At 41.1% G+C, this 20960-nt stretch overlaps 1 protein-coding gene across 1 annotated transcript in view; it reads left to right on the top strand.

Annotated features, from left to right (window-relative positions):
• Window positions 1-508: 508 nt before the first annotated feature.
• pgk1 (phosphoglycerate kinase 1) overlaps window positions 509-20960 on the top strand; it is a 30522-nt gene continuing 10070 nt past the window's right edge. The window contains exons 1-6 of the mRNA XM_068047323.1: window positions 509-686; window positions 7320-7370; window positions 8766-8921; window positions 9587-9731; window positions 19546-19649; window positions 20420-20539. Of these exons, the coding sequence (XP_067903424.1) occupies window positions 622-686; window positions 7320-7370; window positions 8766-8921; window positions 9587-9731; window positions 19546-19649; window positions 20420-20539 (641 nt within the window). The 5' untranslated portion in view covers window positions 509-621. The remainder of the gene's footprint in view (window positions 687-7319; window positions 7371-8765; window positions 8922-9586; window positions 9732-19545; window positions 19650-20419; window positions 20540-20960) is intronic.

The following is a 20960-nucleotide window of genomic DNA, read 5'->3' as shown; positions in this document are numbered from 1 at the left end:
GTGCAGACACAACAGGCCGAATGGTCTCCTGTGCTGTAATAATTCTGTGATTCTGTTTTCACTTGTGGGGAATTCAAAACGAGGGATCATAAATATAATCACGAATAAATCCAATAAGGAGTAGATGACACCAATAGCATAGATGCATATAAGGGGAATGCAGATAAATATGAGAGAAATAAAAATAGAAGGAGATGCAGATAGACTTAGAAGTAGGATGAGGAGGTTCCTGTGCAACATGCATAGACCAGTGCTGTAAATTTTATGCGTCATTAATCCCCTGCCCGGCCTTTGATATTGATTGACAGGTTGAAAGGGGAACTTCACTTTCCCCCCCCCCCAGCTACGTGCCGGACGTGACTCCGCAGCCATGACACAGCCGCAGGAGGCCACGTGAAGAGACTGCATCGGTCGCCAGGCGCCGCTTATAATGGATGGCTGCACCGGCCAATCAGAAGACGGATAACCTGTCAATTTGGGCGGTGCCGTGCTGCAGCACCAATTATCGCAGAGCTGGGGGCGAGACCAGGCTCTGACTCGGACACCTTCCATTTATCTCTAGGTCACTGAGGTGGAGGAATAGAGAATCTAGAATTTAAAACAACAATAATTTTAAAAAAGATGTCTCTGTCTAAGAAACTGACCTTGGACAAAGTCGACGTGAAGGGGCAGAGAGTGATAATGAGGTGAGTTAGGAGGGGAGGCCTCATTAAATTAGGACTTGGCCCCAAATCCAATTGCAAAGTGCTGCTAATTTTATAGTTTTCCTAATTGAGAATCATGTTTATATTGGATAGTGTCCGCTGCAATGTGCTGCTGTGTACTAGTTAGAGCTGGTGGTTTAATGAGCAATCATTAACAATTCATGTGTAGAAATATAAAGATTAAGAGGGTAATTTGCTAAGTGTTTGAATTCCTATATGAGATCTAGTCGCCCTACCGCACAAATATTACTAATAGATTTTTTAAAATGACATAATTTACTTTTCAGTGAGATTGATGTCTGTAAATTATCGGTGGATTTGTGTCAAGTTGCCCCGAGCTGTGCAACGTGCGGAAATAAAGTGCAGAATTGCAAAACGTTTTTGGGGAGGGGCTGGTCAACTGTTCTATCTGAAACCACTTTGATTACAGTAAAAAAAAAATATCCATATAGACTTTCATTTTAAGGATGGTTGTGAATCGATGTTGTATTTAAGCCCTTAAATTGTATTGCTTTTTAAGTTTTCTCAACGTTCAATTTTGTTGGTGCTAAAGTATTTGTGTGTGTGGGGTGGGGGGACAGGAAAACATCTTTTTTGCGAGCTGCTTTTAAGTAGATGCAATTACAGGTTTATAGATTCTATGAATCAAATCAATATTAATCAGGTTTCAGTGCCTTAATTTCATCACATAATTTTGTTTGGCGTTTTTTATTATTTTTACCGGTTGTTACAGTTTCAGCTCACTTTGCAAAATGCTACCCGGGTGTCTTTTGTAATAGAGAAGGATTAATGGTGCAAACCCAAAAATACCTTTGCTTAATTGACAAATGGACAAGACTTTATCTGGATGACCTTTAATCTTAAATGCCAGAACACAGATGTAAAAGTATTTCTGGATTAGTAGTAAGCGGTTGTATGAAAAATCTATATGAATGAACTGAAGGTGAAGGTCCTTTTTCCCCTTAGTGCTCATGGGAATCTAAGGAAAATTGCATAATTTAAAAAAAACTGCTCTCAAAGATGGCTTCCTGGCTTCCAGTATTCCAAGGATTTAAAGCTCATAATGGATGCAGAGTGTTTTCTCCTTAGCCCTCCAGAGTGCTTGTATGACAGTGATATTTCCATTTTCCTGCACCAATATCCCAATTGTTGAAAAAAAACATGCCTAGTTTTATGCTGTGTGCACAGGACACTGACTTAGAAATGTTCTCTCTTGTCTTGATATAATTATAGAATGAAAGAGGGAAGATGTTAGAGGACTGCATTAGGAGTCAAATCCTACCAGTAAAAACACTGATATTTCGAGTTGCTGTTAACTGTACTTGGAAGAGTTGCCTTTATGCAGCTTTGGATAGTCCAAGACAGATGACCGTAATTATTTTTAGTACAGAGAGTCTTTGATAGCCAAAAATATACGTTAGTTTGAAACTGTAGATCAGAATTATCTGAAGGCTCTCCTTGCATCGATGGTGTTTTATTTTAGTGTTCTGGTAAAGGAGTAGTGTGCTGAAATTGTGATTGAAATGAGGCTCTTAAATTTGAAGACCTCACAAGTTGTCGTACCTTTACCATTTCTTAGTAGTGAGCTCCTTTTTTTTTGTAGCAATTTTATAGCTTATTTTTTCTTTAAAGGCTGATACTGCTAACTGCTGTAATTCTGCATAATGGTATGGTTATGAGAGCCCTTGCCTTAGCAAAATTTAGTGGGAGAATGACTGATAATTTAAGATTTCTTTTGGTGTTCATTTTTCAAGCTCTTTAATATCATTCAATCCACTGTGCAAAGAATTTGAGTGTGAGGTTTGTAGCAAGTTGCAGTATCCTGCATGTGAATACTGCAGTCAGAGCACGTGTGTTCTTTGCCTGAATCAGATCTCCTGATAGCCAGTAACCGCACAAGTGTTCAAGTAAAAGGTCAGAATACTGTCATCAAAGCGTAGAGCCTTTTTTGGAAAAAGATAGCATGACTTTGTTTTTGATGTGTTGTTTTGTTCAGGATGTGATTGGAATATTCTGAAAGGGTAATTGAATTGTAGATGTTCATTGAACCTCTGGCATTTTATTTATGAAATTTATCCACTAGTGTAACTCATCAAAGAATTTGTGTAAACCTTAGTTGTAGTTATTTGGGTTTCTGGTTTAAGTTCATTCACACATGTCAGACTTTTTACTTGATTATTTGTGCAGTTATTGGCTATTGAGATCTCTTCAGGCCAACAACATACATGCTTTGACTACAGCTGTTGATATCCAAATGCCAGCTATTGTAACTTTGCTACTACATCCCAGTTATAACTTCACAGTTCATAGATTATCTTCACTGTCAGTTGAATGTTAAAGCTCTCTGGGACCAATGTGCCAACCAAAAGAAATTTTAAATCAACCATCATTCTGTAGTCATGCATAGATTTGTTAATTCCAAATTCTACTGTCTGAGCAATTACTACTGCTCATTGATTCCATTGTGCAGTACATTCAGAAGCAGGAAACGGGTGAATGATGCAATTCTATCTGATGAGTAATCTGAAGACCACGATTAAGTAGTGGAATGTGAAGTGAGGGTGAGTGGGTGACTTTTACATTAGGAGAGGGGTTTTCAGGTTGAATATATTTGGGACCATTATTTAAAATGGATAGTGATTTAGAAACTGCATCTGCAAAACTTTCTCTAACAATGTACTAAATTAACATTATAATTATTAACTGTGTCAGCTGTGGCTTAGTTGGTAACACTCTTGCCTCTGAGTCAGAAGGTTGTGGGGTTCAAGTACCACTCTAGGACTTCAGCACAAAAGTCAAGGCTGGCATTCCTGAGGCGTTAAGTCGAGGCCCCATCGGCCTCTTCATATTCTGGCCCTTTTTCGAAGTAGAGCAGGTGAGTTACCCCTGGTGTCCTGGTCAATGTTTATCCCTCAATCAACCTCACAAAAAACAGATTCTCGTCTTTATCACAATGCTCTTTCTGGGAGTTTGCTGTGTGTAAATTGGCTGCTGTATTTGCTACTATACAACAGTGACCACACTTCAAAAGTACTTCATTGACTGTAAACTGCTTTGAGACATCCAGTGATCATGAATGGTGCTATGTAAATGCAAGTCTGTCTTTTTTTTTATTGCACTACGCTCCTGGTTTTTCACTTTACCTTGATCAGTTTTGAATTTGGAAACGGCTCAGCAAACTTCTTTGCTAAAAATTGTTTCTGTTCCTAATCTTAACTGCATTGCTTTGTGGATGTACTAGCCTTTGAATACTACATATGAATTAGGAGCAGGAACAGGCCTTTCGGCCCCTCTGGTCTGCTTCGCCATTTGACAAGATCATGGCTGATCTGATTGTGGCCTCAATTCTACTTTCCTGTCTACCTGCTATAAGCTTTGATTTCTTTGTCAATCACGAATCTATCTAACTCAGCCTTAAATACTCAATGACTTTGCCTCTACTGCTGTTTGGAGAAGAGAATTCCACAGACGAACAACCCTCTGAGAGAAGAAAAATTCTCCTTGTTTCCGTCTTAAATGGGAGACCCCTAATTTTTAAACTGTCCCCTAGTTCTAGTCTCTGCCAGAAGGCGAAATATCCTTTCAACATCCTCAGGAACTTTGTGAAATGGTTTGAGGATCAGGCTTATTGTCTACCAGATTATCGTATGATACTCGATTTAACACAAACCACTGGTCCTAGCCAATTGCATTCTTTTTATAAAAAAAAAATTCCCAGTATAACTGCTTTTCATTGCAGCCCCTCCTAATATCATCCTGTCTCTTTTGATAATGCTTGCTCTTTATTTTATTTATTTAAAGATACAGCACTGAAACAGGCCCTTTGGCCCACCGAGTCTGTGCCGACCATCAACCACCTATTTATACTAATCCTACACTAATTCCATGTTCCTACTACATCCCCACCTTCCCTCAATTCCCCTACCACCTACCTATACTAGGGGCAATTTATAATGGCCAATTTACCTATCGACCTGCAAGTCTTTGGGTGGAAACCGGAGCACCCGGCGAAAACCCACACAGTCACGGGGAGAACTTGCAAACTCCTCACAGACAGTACCCAGAATCGAACCCGGGTCGCTGGAGCTGTGAGGCTGCGGTGCTAAACACTGCGCCACTGTATCCTAAACTTTTTCATGAATTCTGGTCTCCCTCTGTTACCTTGCTCATGTGGCCATTAGGTCAGGTGATTCCAAACAGTGAGTGCCAGCATGTTCTACAGTTGTGGAAAGCCGACAGCTGAACCTAATCCTGTCCTTTCAGACGCATATTTTTCAATAACGGTCATGGTATAATTTCATTTGTCTTACTTTCCCTATCCCAGCTGCTGCCAATCCATCTACCTTTAATAACCAGTACAAAAAAATCTGCATCTTTTGGTGGTGTACAGATAAAAGGGTTAGCAAAGAAAGAACTAGCATTTCCTGCCTTTCACAACTCTGGACATCCAAAAGTGTCATACAGCCAGTGGAGTGACGTTTGTGATATAGAACTGTTGAGTTATTTAGCTTTTCCATATAATTTAAAATGTATTTGTAGTCTCCAGTATATCCATCTATGGGTGAGAATACAAAGCAGTGAGCTTGTTTTTGGATTGTATTCAGTGCTTGGACTTAACACTGTATTTCTTGGGTCTTTATTTACCTGAGCCCAGCAGATCTTCAGGTCTTCTCTCCAGTTTTCCTTTCTTGGGGCGTCTGGCAAATGCATTTCTTATCTGTTTTTGACAATCTGCTGCTCGATCTCCTAAACTAATTTGAGGATAACTTTATAATCGTGCCCTTTTAGAGATGTGTTGATTCTCTGTACTTCCTGAGGTTAGAAACAGCATTTGGCTGTGGGAACATCATGGTCCAGATTGATCCAGTTTTTGCCCATTGTTCTCGCATGTGTTTTTGAGCAGCAATCATTTTTTTATTTATTCATGGAATGTGGTCCTCGCTGGCAAGGCTAGCATTTATTGCTCATCCCTAATTGCCCTTGAGAAGGTGGTGGTGTACTGCCTTCTTGAATATATCTGAGTGGCTTGCTAGACCATTTCAGAGAGAACTGGGGATAATAGTTTAGTGGTTATATTACTAGACTAGTAATCCAAAGGCTTGGACTCATGATCCAGTGACCTGATCATTTAATGAATAAAGTCATCTTAATTGCCCTTGATATTAGTGAGCTAGATGCATTATTGCAACAATTGGAGTTTCATGGCCACCATTACTGATAGCTTTTTATTCCGAATTTATTTAACAATTTAAACTCCCAGCTGCTCTGGTGGGATATGACCTCATGTCTCAGGATCATTCTAGATTATGAGTCCAGTAACATAACCACTATGTTACCATCCCCATGAATAATGATCAGTAACATAAACCCTACCTGATTTTCCCCCTCAGCTCATTTTTAAAAATATTTCTTCATGGGATGTGGGCGTCGCTGTCTAGGCCAGCAACTATTGCCCTTGAGAAGGTGTAGTCCATGTGGGGTAGGTACACCCACAGTGCTACTAGAAAGGGAGTTCCAGGATTTTGACCCAGCAACAGTGAAGGAATGGCAATATGGTTCCAAGTCAGGATGGAGTGTGGCCTGGAGGTGAACCTGCAGGTAGTGGGGTTCCCATGCATCTGCTGCCCTTGACCTTCTAAGTGGTGGAGGTCGCAGGTTTGGAAGGTGCTCTCTAAGGAGCCTTGATGCGTTGCTGCAGTGCATCTTGTAGATAATAGACTGCTGCCACTGTGTGTCGGTGGTGGAGGGAGTGAATGGCACCCCATCCACAGACAGTCAAGCAGGCTGCTTTGTCCTGGATGGTGTCGAGCTTCTTGAGTGTTGTTAGAGCTGAACCCATCCAGGCAAGTGGAGAGTATTCCATCACACTCCTGAGTTGTGCCTTGTAGATCGTAGACAGGCTTTGGGGAATTGGGAGGTGAGTTGCTCACCGCAGGATTCCTCACCTCTGATCTGCTCTTGTAGCCATGGTATTTATATGGCTACTCCGGTTCAGTTTCTGGTCACCCAGTAACCCCCAGAATGTTGATAGGGGGGGGTATTCAGTGATCATAATGCCATTGAATGTCAAGGGGAGATGGTTAGATTCTCTCTTGTTTGAGATGGTCATTGCCTGGCACTTGTGTGGCGCGAATGTTACTTGCCACTTATCAGCCCAAGCCTGGATATTGTCCAGATCTTGCTGCATTTCTACATGGACTGCTTTGTTATCTGAGGAGTCACAAATGGTGCTGATCATTGTGCAATCATCAGTGAACATCCCCACTTCTGACCTAATGATTGAAGGAAGGTCATTTGACATAACTGTTGTGTCTCTGCCACCCCCACCTCGTATCAGCTAATTGAGCCCAAATCAACAGTAGAACTTTGGACCACCTAGCTTGTATGGTTCAATTTCGAACTGCTGTTAACATTTGTTTGTAAAACGCCTACTGTTGAACTGCTTTGGGACAAAGACTTACTCTAGTATGTTTTGGTAGCTGCACGCAACTACTGTGCACAAATAGATTTTCACCATCAACCTTTACCACAAACTAATAGTCATGTATTCAAAGTGACTGATATATTACTGAGATTAAATTTTGATTATTGAGTTGTAACATCACTGTCTTACAGGGTGGATTTCAATGTACCAATGAAGAATAATCAGATTACAAACAACCAAAGGTAACATGCACTTTGATCACCAGCTACTTATTAATTGTGTATGTAATGTAGTATAAAACAGTAATTCAGTCAGGTTGTATGATTACCAAAATTACAGGATTGGATTACAAGAGACGAGATGTGCATATATTTTTCTCTCTTCCCTTCATTCCTGAAGACCGTGACCATTTTCTAGTATCTTACTCAAGTGGCTATTTCGTATGTATGAATCAAAATGTCACATTTTGGCAGAATGTTCCACCATTAGGATCATGAGGGTGTGCCTGATCCTGTCCTCATTTGATATCCACATGTGCACCCTTTGCGGAAGGTTTGGAATGGCCACTCCAGCTATCAGACATCTATGACAAAGATCAAGGTGTAACAATGAAGGTAGCGACATTGAGGCAGAAGTTATCTGGGACAGTGTGGTACCATTGACACTCATCGTAGAATTATCTTTTCTAGCAGTAAATTACTTGGGAGTATATTACAGTATGTATTCCTGATATAGTGGGGTTTTGCTGCTGTAAATACATACCAGTTTATTGATGTGCCTTGCACAGAATTCAGTGCAATGTATGAGACAAGGCGCACTGAACATTTGGGATTAAGTAAAGTTTGTGGTGCAGTAGTATGCCATTGAAACTCATTTTAACCAAAACATTATTTAGGTTCTCGTATCTGGAGATCAGATTTTTTTTTTATTCGTCCGGGGGATGTGGGCATCGCTGGCTAGGCCAACTTTTATTGCCCATCCCTAATTGCCCTTAAGGTGGTGAGTTGCCTTCTTGAACTGCTGTAGTCCTTGGGGTGTAGGTACACCAACAGTGCTGTTAGGAAGGGAGTTGCAAGATTTTGACCCAGTGACAGCGAAGACATGGGCTGCTTCGGTATCTGAGGAGTCATGAATGGTGCTGAACATTGCGCAATCATCAGCGAACATTCCCACTTCTGACCTTGGTCATTGATGAAGTAGCTGAAGATGGTTGGGCCTGGAACACTACCCTGACGAACTCCTGCAGTGATGTCCTGTGACTGAGATGATTGACTTCCAACAATCACAACCATCTTCCTTTGTGCTAGTTATGACTTCAATCAGCAGAGAGTTTTTCCCGATTTCCCATTGACTTCAATTTTGCTAGGACTACTTAATGTCATACTTGGTCAAATACTGTCTTGATGTCAAGGGCAGTCACTCTCACCTCACCTCTGGAGTTCAGTTCTTTTGACATTCTTTGAACTCTGCTGTGCTTTAACATGCAGTGACAAAGTATGATTTAAGGTTAACCAGTCCCTTTTGGAAATGTTTTAGAACAAGAAAGATTTGGAGGGAACTGAAGGAGAATGCAGGACTGTGAACTGCAGGGGAAAAGCACCACTGTAACAGACTTGAACTTTATTTCTTTTCTGCAGGATTAAGGCTGCAATTCCAAGTATTCAGCACTGTTTAAACAATGGAGCCAAGTCAGTGGTTATCATGAGCCACTTGGGGAGGCCTGATGGTGTCCCCATGCCTGAAAAGTTTTCACTGGCACCAGTTGCAGAGGAATTGAAGAAACTTATGGGAAGGTAATGTGGAAACAAAGCAACCAGACCACCCAGATGTGTAGAACTCACTTAGAGGCAGCCTTATTTTTATAAATAAAATATCAAAAGGTTTTCCAAGGAGATAAGCTGGTGTTTTCAGCATGATTATACAGTCTTAATAGTTGTGCTTACTTAGTTCTATATATAACTGTCTATTTGTCTGTTGAGGTGAGAATGCATGTGACTTTATAAACCATGTAAGATGTGATTTAAAAGTGTAAATGTAGTACCTCAAAGTTTGCTGAGGATTATAGTGCAAGGTAACTTTTTAATCTATTAACTTGTAAATGGACTGTGGATGCAATATAGATTTTTGTTAGGCAAGGGTGCAGAACTGAGTTGGAGCTGACAAACCCTAAAGCTAAAGGCAGTGGTATTTGGATAGGAAAGGAAACTTGCTTATGTCATATAAATGGCATAGTTAACACTTGCAACCCTACCTCTCAGTACTTAATTCTTATTTTTGCAGAGCAGTCCTGATGGGGCAGGAGTCTTGTAAGACATTTCAATGTTTGAACAGTCCCTACAATTTCCAGTTATGCAGTAATATTTTTTTTGTGTGGTACCAATATTATAACCACATGGAAAATTGCTAACTTCCTTGTGCAGGGGCCTCTTAAAGTTTTTTTTTTTTGCTTTACAAATAGAAATATTACCTTCCTCAAAGATTGTGTTGGACGTGCAGTTGAGGAGGCATGTGCTAACCCAGCTGACGGAAGTGTGATTCTCCTGGAAAATCTACGATTCCATGTTGAAGAGGAGGGGAAAGGGAAAGATGCATCTGGAAATAAGGTGAGATTTAATACTGTTAACATGAAGAATGGCTGTTTAATATTAAAACAGGTAGCAAAGGTATGAAGGCGGCTCAAGAATTTCTGATGCAAAAAGGATTAGGGTGCAGAGAAAAGGTCCCTTCAGATGGATTAGTGAACTGCTGGTGTTGAACACACCTGATCTTGAAGTGAAGTTTTGCAGTTCTAGGAAACGGATGTAAGTTGGAGGGTCTCATTTGTTCACTTTTTTTTTTAAGGTGTCTTCTGCATATTGTGTTGTCAGTGAAGTAGTCCATCGCCATAGAGTGCCAAATAGATGGCGAGTGGGAGATTTCTTTTTAAAGATTATTCTCCTTTCCCCCATTTACTAGCCGCCTTAATCTCTTAGCGGAAATCCGGAGAATCTCATATCTGAGGCAAGTTGCACACCTTGATGGTTATAGGTCTGAGATCAGGAGCTCAACATAGAATCATGGAATTGTAACAGCACAGAAGGAGGCCATTCAGCCCATCGTGCCTGCACCAGCTTTCCTAACGAGCATTTCATCTAGTGCCACTCCCCCACCTTCTCCCCATAACCCTGCTTATTCTTTTTATGTAACTGTTTAATTCCCTTTTGAATGCCTCGGTTGAACCTAATGGCAAATTTGCTGTTGACGTGTCAACTAGACCATTAACTCTGAGGTCTACATGAGCATATTTGACCTTGCATCTAGTGGCAGTGAGACTAGGAACTGAGCACAAGGAGGAATGACAACTTGTCTGCTCCATCTCTTAGCAATATCACGGTTGAATGTGTGTGTCTGTGTGTGTCTGTGTGTGTCTGTGTGTGTCTGACGTTGATGGCTTTGCTTTCTGACATATACTGGACCTCCGAGGTGCCAGACAATCCAACATACCAGTTAGTCAAGGGTTGTACCCACCAAGGCTATACAATAGTTCTCATTGTATGAGGTATTATTATATACAAGGTGCAAGGAGATGTACAAATGCAGCGCCACTAAGCTGATTACCGGCAACATCTCTAACTAATGCTGAGAACAATTGACTGCATTTGGAAGACTCAGCCTCGGACAGCTTTGGGAAATGTCTGGAGGTGCTGGATGGATTCTGGTTACTACAATCGAGACTTGTTTAGGGACATTTTGGAAATTTCGGATAATACAGTTGGTAAAGTGCTGGGTAACAAAGCTTTTACTGTACATAGTTTCTTATTCAAAACTGTCACTTAGATTTCAGCAAAACATAATGATGGACACATTAAATGTTCATACTGCATCTACTTGAACTGTTTTTTTGAAGAAAAAACACTAGTAGTATTGTGTATCCAGAGAGAGCATTTAGAAACTTGTCATATCAGGTGAAATACTAGTATTCATAAGAGTATTACGAGTGGTTATAGTAGTTTGAGATGATGAGTTAAGAGGAATGCATAAGTAACATATCTCACAGTATTGTGTTTTCTCTGTAGTATTTTGGTCCTAGTACAATAAATAAGCTCAGTGACTATACAACTTATATGCTTAACATGAACAAATAACATCTATTCTGTTGGCTAGATAAATCTTCAGGACTACACTCAATGAGTTCCTTCTATTAACTCCACCATCTACCTATTAATTTATTTAAGGTACTTCTTGATTCTGAAGGCGGTTTGTTTGAAGTTTTATTTTATTAAGAGTTTTTTTAGGCAGTAGTTTAAACCATATCTCTGAATGCCAAAAGTCACCATTATATTGATACTCAGAGTGGTGACTTATTCCTTAAGGTCAAGTGGTATCCTGATTCTTGGATTGCTGTGTCTTTCTTGAGCTACGAATCTCATTGGTTTCTTCGACTGGAATTGTTCCAGATACAGTAATACCAGTTGCTCTCAGTCATGCTGACCTTTACAGGCTGACATTGGAGACTCCTTGAACTCCGCCTACATGGGTTGCTAAGGCGGCTGGATTTTTGCCATAACTTAACTTAGTACACATACTGGCTATGAATAGCTGTAACAAAGTTGCTTGAGGTGGTGAACTTTTTACAGATTCGACAGTGTTAGAATTTCATAAGGTTTTTCCGGGCTTGTTCAAGTATATGTGTGCACCATTCTCACTGTCCTTTAAAGTTATTATACAATCATCTCTGCCACAGAATTCTGCAGTCTTTCTCCATTTAAATAATAATCTGCTTTTCTATTCTTCCTGCCAAAGTGGACAACCTCACATTTTCCCAGATTATACTCTGCCAAATTTTTGCCCATTCACTTAAACTATCTGTATTTCTTTGCAGACACTTTGTGTCATCCTCACAACTTGCTTTCTTACGTAGCTATGTATTGTCTGCAAATTTGGCTACAATACACTCTGTCCCTTCACCCAAGTTATTAATATAGATTGTAAATAGTTGAGGCCCCAGTACTGATTCTTGTGCCACTCTGCAATTAGTTTGTCAACCTGAAAATGGCCTATTTATCCTGACTCTCTGTTTCCTGTTAGTTAAGTAGTGTTGAGATATGTCCAGGAATCACTTGGATGTACTTTAAGCATATTTCTTGCACTTAAGATCTTCATTATAAAGGTGGGCTGCAGTGCGTTGAAGATTGACTGAAAGTTTGGTGGAAACCAGTCTATAAACTGTTAACTCAGCAATGGTATCATGTAATATTGCAGTTGTACTTGTTACAATTGAAATTTTAGCTGATTCATTTTAGGCTATTGTTACATAGAAGCTGGTAGATCTCAGTATACAACCAAATGGCTATTCTTCATGTGAATAGCTGGAATGATATTTGATGAGGGGAAGGTAAAGCTAGGTAGCGGTATTCTAGCCGAGCCTGATTCTAGCTTCACCTAGGTTATGCTGCAGCTCTATAAAGCCCTAGTTAGACCACACTTGGAATATTGTGTTCAGTTCTGGTCGCCTCATTATAGGAAGGATGTGGAAGCTTTAGAGAGGGTGCAGAGGAGATTTACCAGGATGCTGCCTGGACTGGAGGGCATGTCTTACGAAGAAAAGTTGAGGGTGCTAGGGCTTTTCTCATTGGAACGAAGAAGGATGAGAGGTGACTTGATAGAGGTGTACAAAATGATGAGGCATAGATAGAGTGGATAGCCAGAGACTTTTTCCCAGGGTGGAAAGGGCCATCACCAGGGGGCATAATTTTAAGGTGATTGGAGGAAGGTTTCGGGGAGATATCAGAGGTAGGTTCTTTACACAGAGAGTGGTGGGTGCGTGGAATGCGCTGCCAGCGGTGGTGGTAGAAGCAGATACATTAGGGACATTTAAGCGACTCTTGGATAGGTACATGGATGATAGTAGAATGAAGGGTATGTAGGTAGTTTGATCTTAGAGTAGGTTAAAGGGTCGGCACAACATTGTGGGCCGAAGGGCCTGTACTGTACTGTTCTATGTTCACCTGCTATCTCACACAACAGATGCGCATTCCAGCAAGAGCCATTGAATAACATGAGACTGGGCTGAGCTATTTTTTTCCTTTTTGCCTTTTCCTATTCCTAGGTTGTTGAAACTAATTGCAGCACTCCTACTGCTTCAAGTTTGCAGTAACTGAACTATAGGTAACAGTGCAATTTATTTAAAAAAGGATGCATTCTAATGAGCCACATAATTCACCAGAAGATAAACAGTCTGACCAATTTTAAAGGCTCTTTAAACAAGGTTGAGCTGTAATTGTTCATTGAGTCTTTGTTGTAATACAAGGGTTTTGAAAGGGTTAATGTTTGGGACAATGTGAGTAATACCTCCCACTATGATGTAAGAGATCATAGAGAGAGACTTGAAGGCAAAGCAGCATGCCGTCACTGGAGTTAGACATACTTGTGTAAAGCTGTGTATATAGTTCTTTTAATATGTAATAAACTAGTTACTGTTAAAACTTGCCGAGTAATCTCTCCTAGCTAGACTACATACAATATGATGAACAGCAATGGTTCTTGCCGTACAACACACACAATTTTGAAAAGAAGGTTGGAAAGTCAGACCTGAAAAAATGGTGCCAAAACTGTAGAACTCAAAGAGGCTGTGAGGAGCTGCAGAGCAGCTCTGTGGATGAAGAAGGGGCACGGAGAGCCAGAGAGGTGGCTTGCAGAGGCATTTAGGCTGCACCACAGAGGCATGGTGGTCTGTGGGGGAAAAAAAATCCGGTCCAGCGATCGCAGGCTGAGTCGGAGAAACAAGCAACGGTCAGAAATCTGGTGAGCAAACCCTTTTTTAAAAAAAAAAAATAATTCTAATGGTGCGCTAGGCAGACAACACCAGGAAAAACCAAATCCCTAGCAAGGGTGGCAATGAAGCAAGGTCAGCACCATTACATGTGACCGTGAGGCAGAGAAAAAGCAGTGGCAAATACTCGATACTCCATGAAGGGGCTGAAGAGATTATTGAAATAACGCTGCTAAGCTGCATTCAAGAAATAAATTCCTAGTCTAGTAGAGAGATTTCCCAGGGAAAGACAGTGACCACAGCGAGAGTCATTGTGAAGCTGAGCAATGTGGGAAAACTTTCAATACTGGAGGGAAAATTTAAAACCAAAAGCAAACTACCTAGAAAGCTTAGAAAAGCCATGGATCTTAAATTTATGCTATCAGAAGGGTTTGGACACTAGGAAGGACTAGATCAAACTCAAAACTGGTCACTTTGGAGAATTGCTTCAAAATTAGACAGCAGGTCTAAGCAGAACAAGTCACGTGTTACTTTATTCCATAAGAGCAATGGCAGACAATGTTACTACAAGACAAGTCATTAATGAGCCATCAGATAAATTTTAAGAAGTCTTAAAATCCTTTGATAAATCCAAACTAAGGAGTAACAAGATTCTTGAAAGGGCCAAGTTCAGCAGGGTCCAGAAAGCAGGTGAACAGATGCTTTTATTAATGACCTTTACAGGCTAGTTGAAAGATGCAAATATGGAGACCTAAAAGCAGAATTAAAACGAGACTGTATTGTAGTAGGTATTGCTGATGAATCCCTATCAGATTTGTTGCCGTCAAAGGAAGACCTCACCCTAGACAAAGCAATACAGCTGGTGAGACGAGCAGAGGTCCATAAGCAGAACAGAGTAATCCTGGGAGATGAAAAATCTTGATTCAGGAAACCTCCAGCGACTGTATAGTTCCGTAAGCGCAGGATTGTAAAAGAAGCACCAGAAAAGGAGGGAGGGAAAGTGCATGATACCATGAAACCCTGCCAGTGCTGTGGTGCCAGAAAGACCCACGGATGCAAACAGTGTCCTGCAAACAGAGCAGAATGCTTTCACAGCAAGAAAGTTGGCCATTTTGGGAAGATGTGCCAAAGTAAAATCTCTACTTTCACAGGTTCTAAAGGAAAAGTCTTCATGCGTAGACCTATTAATGAAGTTGAGCAATCTCCATCAGAAGAGAAATCAGAAAACTTCCTTGGTGAGATCAGTGACCCTAATCATGCATTCTGGACTGCAGATATATGTCAACGGATCTATCACCAACTTTAAACTGGATAGTGGAGCAAGTGTAACAGTTTTATCAGACAACGAACTGTGGTTATCAATGCATTGCCTGCAAGTAACAGAAACTCAATTACACGGTTAGGAGGGATTGAATTGAAAGTCAAGGGAAAGCTACAGACAACACTCCTGTACAAGGGAAAGCGGGTATTGGAAACACTATGTTCTACAGAATCAAGTATTTTCTTTTGTGTAGAAGAGCATGTATAGACCTTTAATCTCAACAGGAAAGTGGAAGAAGTTGAGCAGCAAGAATCCAGGATACACCTCAAGAAATACTTTCCAAAATTATTTACAGGTCTAGGAAGATTTAAGACCGAATATAGTATTACTTTGCGAAAAGATGCTAAAACTGTATGTCTTTTCATGTCTAGGAAGATAGCACACCCGCTAATGAAGCAAGTCCAACTTCAGTTAAAGAGATAAGCAGGATGGGAGTAATTTCTCCCTGTCACTGAACCTACAGAGTGGTGCTCGGGAATGGTTCCAGTTCCTAAACCTAACAGTACTCTTTGGATTTGAGTGAACTTAACTTAATAAGGCTGTAGCCAGAGAAATCCATCCAATGTCCTCAACAGTCGTAAGCTTGGCAAAGTTATCCAAAAATACCATGTTCACAAAGCTCTATGCGAATGAAGGCTTTTGGCAAGTCCTGTCAGGTGAGAAGTCAAGCTTATTGACTACCTTCATTACTCCGTTCGGAAGATTTTGCTTCAATCATTTGCCATTCGCTATAACATCAGCACTGGAAATATTCCCAAGAACTATGCTGAACATTTTATAGGACCTTAAAGGAGTAATATGCCATATGGATGACATCTTAGTCCATGGGGAATCTGTCGAAGAACACGACCTGAGCGTGAGAGCAGTTTTGAATCGTCTACAAGAAGGCGGTCTGACCCTGAATGAAAAGTGTGAATTCTCTAACCATCTATTCATTTCTTAGGGCACGTTGTTCGTAGCAAGAGCATAATGGCAGAACCTGCAAAAGACTAGAGCTATGAGTGAATTCCCAATTCCTACTTCTATCTGAGATATTCAGTGATTTTCCTTGGAATGGTTAATCAGTTGGAAAAATTTCTGCCCAATCTGTCACAAGTTAGTGAATCCTTAAGACAACTATTAAGGAAAGCTCAAGCATAGTATTGGAATGCACATCAGGAGCAGGCTTTTCAAAGGATCAAAGAAATACAGATTTTGCCAGAATCTTAGCGCACTGTAACCCCTCGCTACAGACCACAATTGCAGCAGATGCCTCATCTATAGGGTTAAGGGCAGCCCTTTTTTTCAAGAACAGCCAGATGGATGTTGTAGACCGGCTTATTATGCGTCGTGAGCATTGTCTGAGATTGAAATGAGGTACGCCGTCATAAAGAAGCTGTGTCACTTGGGCCTGTGAAAAGTTCTCAGATTATGTCATCAGCTTAAAGGCCGTCATAGAGACCAACCAGAAATCCCTAGTTTTCTTACTTGATGAAAAGGAACTCGCTAGAATGCTTCTGAGAATCCAGTGATTCCGGTTGAGGCTAATGAGATTTACGTCGAAATGGTACATATACAGGGCAAGCTGCAAATGACAGCAGATGCATTGTCCAGAGCTACTGTTGACCATCCTATATAACAGGATGTTAACTTCATTAATGAGATTGAGTCATATTCACAGTTCACTGCATCACAATAGCTGGCAAGCTCAATAAAGCTTCAAAAAATGCGTCATGCTGAGATGCAAGATGAGGAACGCATCCGTACCCACCAACATTGCACACAAGGTTGGCCACAGCAGCATCCCAGTGGTAAGGTGATGAAAATCATCTTTGAGCACAGAAGGCACTTTACTGTTGTGGATGAATTGGTATATGATGAGAGGCTGGTCATTCTGGTCTCACTCCGTGCAGACATCTTGGAGAAAATATCTGAATTTCAGAAAGCACCAGATACGACAAACCTCAAATCAAGTCAAGAAACTAGAGTTAAGGGAAAGACTACTGATCTGCCAAGTCTGACAACACAGTCAGGGAGAGTTGTGAAGCCTCCTGACGGATTGAACTTGTGTCATAGATTTGAGGGGGGAGATGGGGTGGTACGTAAAAGTAAAAATGAATGTACAAAAAAAAAATGGGCTGGAAATTTTCACCTGGCCGGGTGGTGGGGGTGGTGCCCATGCACCGGCTGAAAAGTCGCTGGCAAGCCCACCTCTGCCGACCCTGGGAGCCAGACCGGATTTTATGCTCCCCTGGCCTTTGTCTTGGGTGGGACTTCCACCTCATTGAGACAGGACATCCCACCTATTGGAGCTGCCGGCCATTCAGCAGGCTGGCAACCCTTAGTCCTAGCAGCACTACTGGGAGCGGTGGCCAATGCTGGGGTTACATCTAGCTTCAGGGGGCAGATGACAGACGGCCCCAGAAAAAAGGTAAGTTTTTAGGGCATCGCCAGGGACAGTTGGTTGGGTCCCAGCAAGGCCAGGGGTTAGCGTGGCGGGGGGCATGTGCATTGGGAACGGATAGGGCTTAAGGGGTGGTCCTCCATGGGGCAGAGGGTGCCCAATCAGGAGCCGCCACCCGCCAGAAGGCCGCCTAGTTTCATCAGGCGGGCTTTGAGGCTTCCATCATCTGCCAGCCGAGGGTAAAATACCCGTGACGTGGGCGAAGGCCCCTTTAAGTGCTAGTTAATTGGACATTTAAGGGCCTTGATTGGCCTGGGGCTGGTGAGCTGTTTCTCGCCACTGCCACTCCACGTAAATTGGCAGCGGAGGCAGAAGCGGGTCGGGAAGGGACCCTCAGCCTCCATTTTATGCCCCCCCGCCACCAGCCCACTTTTTTGAGGGGTGTAAAATTCCGGCCATGGACAAAGACTTAGAGAAAGTTAAGGGTTTGCAAGGGTTAATGTTTGGGATGGGTATGAGTAATACCTCGCACTGTGATGTAAGAAATTCCAAGAGACTTGAAGGAGAAGCAGCATGGCATCAGTGGAGGTAGACATACCTGTGTGAAGCTGTGTATATAGTTCTCTAATATGTAATAAACTAGTTATGGTTAGATCTTACCGAAGACTCTGTAATCTCTCCCAGTTAGACTAATCAAACGTATAACTTTTGTTTCTGTCAGTCACTACCAGCATCCTTTTTATAAATTATATGATTTTGCTTTAGATCATAACTTAATTAGCAGTTGTGGAATTTCTTGCTATTCTATCCTCTGTAAACTTAAGATCATCCAAAACTCTGCTGCCCGTGCCGTAACTTACACCAAGTCCCCTTCACCTATCACCCCTGTGCTTATTAACTGGCTCCCAGTCAAACAATATCTTGATATTCAAATTCTCATCCTTGTTTTCAAATCCCTCCATGGCCTCGCTCCTTCCTTTGTAATCTGCTCCAGCCCACAACCTTAATGTCCCCGATTTTAATCGCTCCACCCCATTGGTGGCTGCACCTTCGGTTGCCTAGGCCTTAAACTCTGGAATACCCACCCTCTCGCGCCTCTGCCTAGCTTTCCTCCTTTCCTACTTCTGACTTCGTTTGGTCATCTGACCTAATATCTCCTTATGTGGCTCAGTGTCATATTTTGTTTTGTAATGCTCCTGTAGGCGCCTTGGGATGTTATATTACATTGAAGGCACTATATAAATCTAAGTTGTTATTGTTGACTATGTAGGTTAATCTTCAAGGCAGCAGAGGTATTAATAGTTGATGTAAGTGCTCCTAAGAGAGAAAAGGAGAACAGGTGAGATTTCTGTTTGAACGCTATAAAGTGCAACTATATGGATACTGGATGAATTAGGCTCAGGCTTTCCTTCAATACTCTGCCATAGTTAAATGTTTTCAGAACTTGCTGATGTGGATATTTCTCATGAGCCAAGGTGTTGGAAGCCTGGAGGCACCTATAGACTGGTACCCCAGCAAGAGAACAGGGTACAAATGATATTTTTTCTCTTTTGTTCCCCTAAATAAGTAGTACCATGTTGGTAATCCCACCTCGCACGTAACACTTACACATTTTTAAACCCTTGTCCTGTTGCATATATATATATATGCACCTGGGTATCGTTCAGATTTTTTCTGATATTATGGGAATTTGTAGATTGCTTAAGATTGTGGTATGTCGTTATCTGAAATACTGTTAAATATCCTAGAAGTGAAATAAGTTGGAGTTAAACATGGGAAAATGGGACCACTTTCAGCATTTAGTTGCAGAACATATTTGGCAATAGCTTGGGAGCAGTTTACCTTTGTGCCTGCTTGAGCAGATTTGATGTGGATATGAGGGAAAGGGGTAAAAATACACTGAAGGGAGTCTTTTCTCTTAAAAAAAAAACATATACGTAAATGAAATATTATCTTTTTCAGATAAAAGCGGATGAACAAAAGGTTAAGTGTTTCCGAGAGTCACTGTCCAAGTTGGGTGATGTGTATGTCAATGATGCTTTTGGTACAGCACACAGAGCACACAGGTGAGCTGTTTGGTATGTTTCTTTCACTTGAAGAAATTCCCAGACTAGAGAAGGGTTGAGAGTTATGATTTGGGCACAGAATCTCAAAATGTGCTTACAGTACAGAAGGAGGAGCTTTGGGAAATGTTGGAGGGCTGTAATAGACTTCAGGAAGACATAGACAGGTTAGTGGAATAGGAAGATGCAGTTTAATGTGGGTACGTAGAAGGTGATACATTTTGGTAACAAAAACAAGGGATGGGAGCATGCACTCAATGGAAAGGCACTGAGTGTGGATGAACACAAATACCTCGGAGTTCAAATATATAATTACCTGTTCGTGTTGGGAGATTAAGCCATTTCTTTTTTTAAAAAGCTAGTAGAAATTAGGGTTTTATCCAGGTGCTAGAAGGTGGGAATAGATTGGGCGGCCAGTTTATTCAGCCCACACGGACACGAAGGGCTGAATGGCCTCCTGTGCCATAATTTTTCTATGGTTTGATGGTTTTTATAAATAGGGGCATAGAATACAAGAATAAAACAGTAATGATGAATTTCTACAAAAAATTGACAAGTCTGCAGTTAGAATACTGTGTATAACTGTTGTCTAGAAAGATCTGCAGCACAACCAGAACTAAATCATGGTTTCAGTGTAAATTCATCAGTTGTTGAACCCAGCCAGAGCTTAACAACTTAGTAAATGAGATGGCCAAAAATTAGTTTATTTGAATTGTTCCTCTGACTATATATGATTAATACACTTGTTTTGAGGATTTATATTTTTGTTCTAGCTCCATGGTTGGTATAAATTTGTCAAAGAAGGCTGCTGGTTTCTTGCTGAAAAAAGAGCTTGAGTATTTCGCCAAAGCTCTGGAAACCCCTGAGAGACCCTTTCTTGCCATTCTGGGTGGGTAAGTGTCAAGTTAGGAATAGTTTGAAAACTTAAGCTTTGTAAGAACTGCTAGCATACCTGCTTTTATGTGCCTTATTAGCAAATACTCTACTCCTGAAATAAAATTGAAAACCTTTGTACTGTGCTGCACCATAAGCTGCAGAGGTATTGCTCAAATCATGAATTCAAAAAAAAAATTAATTTATTCAGGACAGGGTAAAGCACCAAACATTGGGATTTACTTTGTGTGGTGAATACAACACAATAACTTCACAAACCTCCTTTTACTCAGGTTATGCAACCATTTTATAGTATGCAGTCTTAATGCTGGAATTAAATACTTTTGAATGGGTGTAAATATGGCTGAGACTAAAGAAAGTGGTCCGGTCATGTGTGAGAAGGGAATTACAATATAAACACACTGCCTCCTGGTGGCAATG

The sequence above is a fragment of the Heterodontus francisci genome, chromosome 15 (assembly GCF_036365525.1).
Source record: "Heterodontus francisci isolate sHetFra1 chromosome 15, sHetFra1.hap1, whole genome shotgun sequence".
NCBI classification, from domain to species: domain Eukaryota; kingdom Metazoa; phylum Chordata; class Chondrichthyes; order Heterodontiformes; family Heterodontidae; genus Heterodontus; species Heterodontus francisci.
The sequence above is the reverse complement of the archived record's forward strand: the minus strand, read 5'-3'. Positions and strand labels throughout refer to the sequence as shown.